The sequence below is a fragment of the Apium graveolens genome, chromosome 5 (assembly GCF_009905375.1).
Source record: "Apium graveolens cultivar Ventura chromosome 5, ASM990537v1, whole genome shotgun sequence".
Classification (NCBI taxonomy): Eukaryota; Viridiplantae; Streptophyta; class Magnoliopsida; order Apiales; family Apiaceae; genus Apium; species Apium graveolens.
Window position 1 is genome coordinate 2,690,872 of NC_133651.1, and position 4,218 is coordinate 2,695,089.

General features: G+C 36.2%; 1 protein-coding gene across 2 annotated transcripts; it reads right to left on the minus strand.

Moving 5' to 3' along the window:
• Window positions 1–665: 665 nt before the first annotated feature.
• LOC141661966 (uncharacterized) lies at window positions 666–4,003 on the minus strand. Of its 2 annotated transcripts, none has more exons than XM_074469001.1 (6): window positions 3,834–4,003; window positions 3,327–3,587; window positions 3,062–3,235; window positions 2,832–2,938; window positions 1,981–2,306; window positions 666–1,510 (listed from the first exon to the last, which is right to left on the minus strand). In XM_074469001.1, the coding sequence occupies exons 1-6, from the start codon at window positions 3,906–3,908 to the stop codon at window positions 900–902; spliced, it is 1,554 nt and encodes a 517-aa protein (XP_074325102.1). In that variant the 5' UTR covers window positions 3,909–4,003; the 3' UTR covers window positions 666–899. The 2 variants fall into 2 exon arrangements, with proteins under 2 accessions (XP_074325102.1, XP_074325103.1); XM_074469002.1 differs by having other exon boundaries at window positions 3,327–3,584; window positions 3,834–4,002.
• Window positions 4,004–4,218: the final 215 nt, after the last annotated feature.

Here is a 4,218-nt window from a genome sequence, read left to right on the forward strand (position 1 = left end):
TAGAGTGTATTATTTGCACAATTTGCATCCTTTTTTGTTCTTGGAATATGCCTATGGCTTGAAAAAATTGAACAAAGTGCAAAAAAAAGACAATTTTTTTAGAATCATAGACCACAAAATTGTGTTGGCTATAGTGGTTGATCCAATATCCTGCAATTCATATCATAAATCATGAAATTGCATTCCAGCTTACATTTGCTTTTTCATTTTATTTTTCGGCAAGTCTTTTAATAATTTAAGGCTATTTTTACAGCATAGAATGCAATAATATCACCACTATAACATTCAAATAAATGATAAATCATACTAATACATTCTTGAAAGTAATAGTATGTTCCAAAAGAAAAAGGTCTTGAAAATTGTAGCCTTTTGATTCCGTAGGATTAAAACACTTGGCAGAAACCAATTCCGAAAGATATATAGGTGGACTGATAAGAAGCTCTTATAATGTTTGTACAATGATCAGTAGATATTTGAGGATCATATTATGCCTCCAGTTACATTAGATAGGCATCAAATTTTGAAATTTTGGAAGTGTCTATATATGTTTATTAGACGCTTAACTTCACAAAATAGTTAACTTTGTTCGTCTATTCTAGTATGCGCAGGTCTTGCACCAACACGTGCTTTCATAACTTTGGCAGACCCATCTTTGTACACCAAAATAATGCAATTCACAGGGCGTTTTTCATCTCTACAAAAACTTCTGGTGCATTGAAGAACACATGTGCCTTATCTCTCTACAAGACATGTTTCAACTTCAAATGTATTGCATAGCAGAAACTCAAACTACAGTAACCAAATAAACACAGGAATATATACCACTTTTTGTTTCTCAATCTCTCGCAAAACCTATAAAGAACCTACAGAAGCTTTGCAGACCATCAAAAGACGACATTTTATCTGCTTTGATTATCAAAATCTTCAGACAAGTTGAAACAAAACTGCGGTAATGATGCTATTCGGGGAAGATTGAGCAGCAAATCTCCCACAGAGTCCTTCCTGGACATCCCAGGTTCTTTGCAGCCAGATCCATCATTTAATTCACTATGTCGAGTTGAAGATTCCTCTGCAACCTTGCTTTTAAGCTTAGTTTCAGACCATTTGCGATCATGTATATCTTTGTCTTCCTCACTAGTCATATTAGTATTAGTGCCCCTGTCAAGAGTGGCTTCCTGAACTGTCAAAGGATCCCTCTGCAGGAGGCAGCACAGGGAGTTGACTCTTGACATCACAGACTTCTCATCAGAAGTTATTGTATGACGAGAATCCGTAAATAAGCACCTGCTGATATCTTCCAGTATCTCCAAACTTCGCCGTTGATCATCAGATAAGATAGGACTGTTTGATATACTGGGCTCCAAAATCTGGTTTTCAAGGTGGCTAACTATATCATTCATTGACATCGAAGGGTGAAGTCCAGGAACCCTGATACGGTCCCAACAGCTAAGATTCCTCAACTCTTCCATACCATTGTTCTTAATATTCTCAATGACACTGCTGTCGATAACTAAATAAAAAAAAAGTCAAGTTAAAGCAATATTATCAAAGACAGTAAAAACATAATCTACATAATTTGTTCTACCACACTGCTGAATAAGTGTTTTCAGCTTTCAAGTGCCCCCTCCATGAACCTCTATAAAATATTATATTTCATAAAACTAAAGCTGGAAGTAAACACGCCTGCCAACTGTTCATATCTAGTTGCTGTGAAATCAAAATATCCTGGATTCAAGCACCACTAGAAAGCTTGACAATCGAAAGCAAAGCTGGAACTGAACTAAAAAACCCTTACATGACACTAACCATCAGTACTACTTTGTATCCTGTGCTCAGACACTAGTATATTTTCAAAATTAGGTGTTACAGGCTGATAGTTAAATATTTTATGTTCGTATACTTTTTGACAAGTCACCGAATTTCATTCATCATACAGGGAATAATAACCATGAGTCCATGCCAAGTTGCCAACATATTTACCTGAGCTTGGTGAAGGTGATTCGTGAAGAAAATGATCAGGATGCCTACTGACAGAGTCATGCTCATTCTTTGAGAATGAAGATCGAGTCCCGGATGTTGACATTTCATCCCTCAAGTCAAATATGGCAGGCCCAGTAGTAATATTTATATCAAGCTCATTCTTCACGTCATCTAATTTATCAAAGACTGAATTTCTGGATTCAAAATATGGAGATTCTAGAGATATTTCGGCCTGCTTACTTAAACAGTTGAGGCGAGGATCACACTGAATGAGCTTCTCAAAGTGCTTTCCTAACAAGCCCGGTGAGCACTGCAGAGAATGTAGCCTGACACAAAGCATAAAAATGTACCATTGACAGCAAAAATATTATGTAGACATGAAGCAACTATGATTACTCCAAATTGTGGCGGTGGGAAGTAGGAACTTAATTGCTCCCACATAACTAACTCTTGAGTAATATGATATCCAGATGCACGCAGAACATAACACTTACAACTTTAGAGGTTGCACACCAACTCACCATACAAACTACGCATTGAACATTAAACTTTATTTTGGTATATGGGATGATCCTATAATATCAAGGCTGTTTGAGGAAAACTATCTATAAACAAATACGGAGGGCATTCACTCATCTAGTAGCTACAGACCGTGGAAGACGGAGTAATAGTATGTCGAACATGCAAAGGTTCTTATTTGATCCATAAAAAATTTCAAGCACCACCCCATCCAGTCTTAACTTCGATGTTTCTACATAGACTTGATGTTACACAAGTTAATACTTCTGACAAGGAAACACAAGATGCAACAACTGTAAGCATAAGCAATTTATACACATTTCGAGGAATACCTGTTTATGCTAGCTTGTCCACCTGTAAAATCTGATGTTGCCTGCCATAGTGTATGCTTCCGAGGTTGTGGATTGGTCTCTCTAAAGAAAAGTGGCTGTCTTACTATCTGCACCGCACAAATCAGAGTTTCAGGCAAGTTGCATAATAAATAACTAAATGTCATTGCAAAGATTTAGGACAGTGGCTACATAATACACGTGAATAAAACTAAAATTAGAAAGAAAATTACCGCCACATCCAAAGTCCCGGGTTCATCGTCAGGATACGCAGCTTTCAAACCAATAATATCCGACCACTGAATTTCAATCTTATTTTTAAGACCGCCATCAAGCACTTCCCAAACAAGCTTATGCTTTGCAAAGTAACATTTCGCCACCAAATCCCCCTCGTATCTCGACTTATACTACAATCATAACAAAATTAATCTCGTCCAAAACACAAAACAATAAAAAAACTATACAACAATTCCCGAAACTTTAGCATTCCAATTATACCTCCCAAGTGCCAATTCTAAGAACCGAGGCCGTAAAATTCGATGCCTTGAGCTTACTATCACTACTACCAGCACCACTACCTCTATATTCTTTCTTAGGCTGAGCTCCTCGAGGTTTCGACTCACTCGGTTGCGAAAGCCTCATCTGAATCAATTCTAACAACGACGGGCTCTTTCGTAATCTCAAACCTAACGGACTAGGTTCATCAAGTGGATCAAATTGTGACAGAGCTACATCATTCTTCAAATCATTTGTTTGCTGCTATTAATTAACAACTCATTAATTAAACAAACAGAAAAACAAATTATATCTAACTACTTAACTATATACTGAGGCCAACGAAGAGTTGGTGCAGTAGTCGAGCTCTTGTACCCCTCGCGGGAGATCAGGAGCTATATACATAGCAACTTAAATAAAAAAATAATAATCAGAAATTAAAACTAAATACAGGATAAAAAACTTAAAATGATAAAATTAAGATAAAAATAAGAGAAAAAGAGTGCATACAGGTATAGTAGTTTTGGATCGTTTGTGGAGAGGTCCATGTTGATCTTCTAGGTGATCCTCTACTTCGATTTTCATAGTTGCCGGAGAATAAAGAAAGGGAAAGCTGTAATTTATTAATTTAGAAATAGGAGGAGTGTGAAAGAAAGTGAAGAAGGGGGGCGGGTGATTCAGTGAGTCATTGGACATATACACGACTTATACGACACGAAATATGACATGAAATGTAGGCCATACAAAATTTAAATTAGATGACCGAAATTCATTATCGATATTTTATTTAGCTTTCGAGTACATAAAATGATACAAATTATACAAACACAAATAAATATTAAAATAATATATTAATACATATAAGGATGTATGTATAAATATTATAGATATGTGC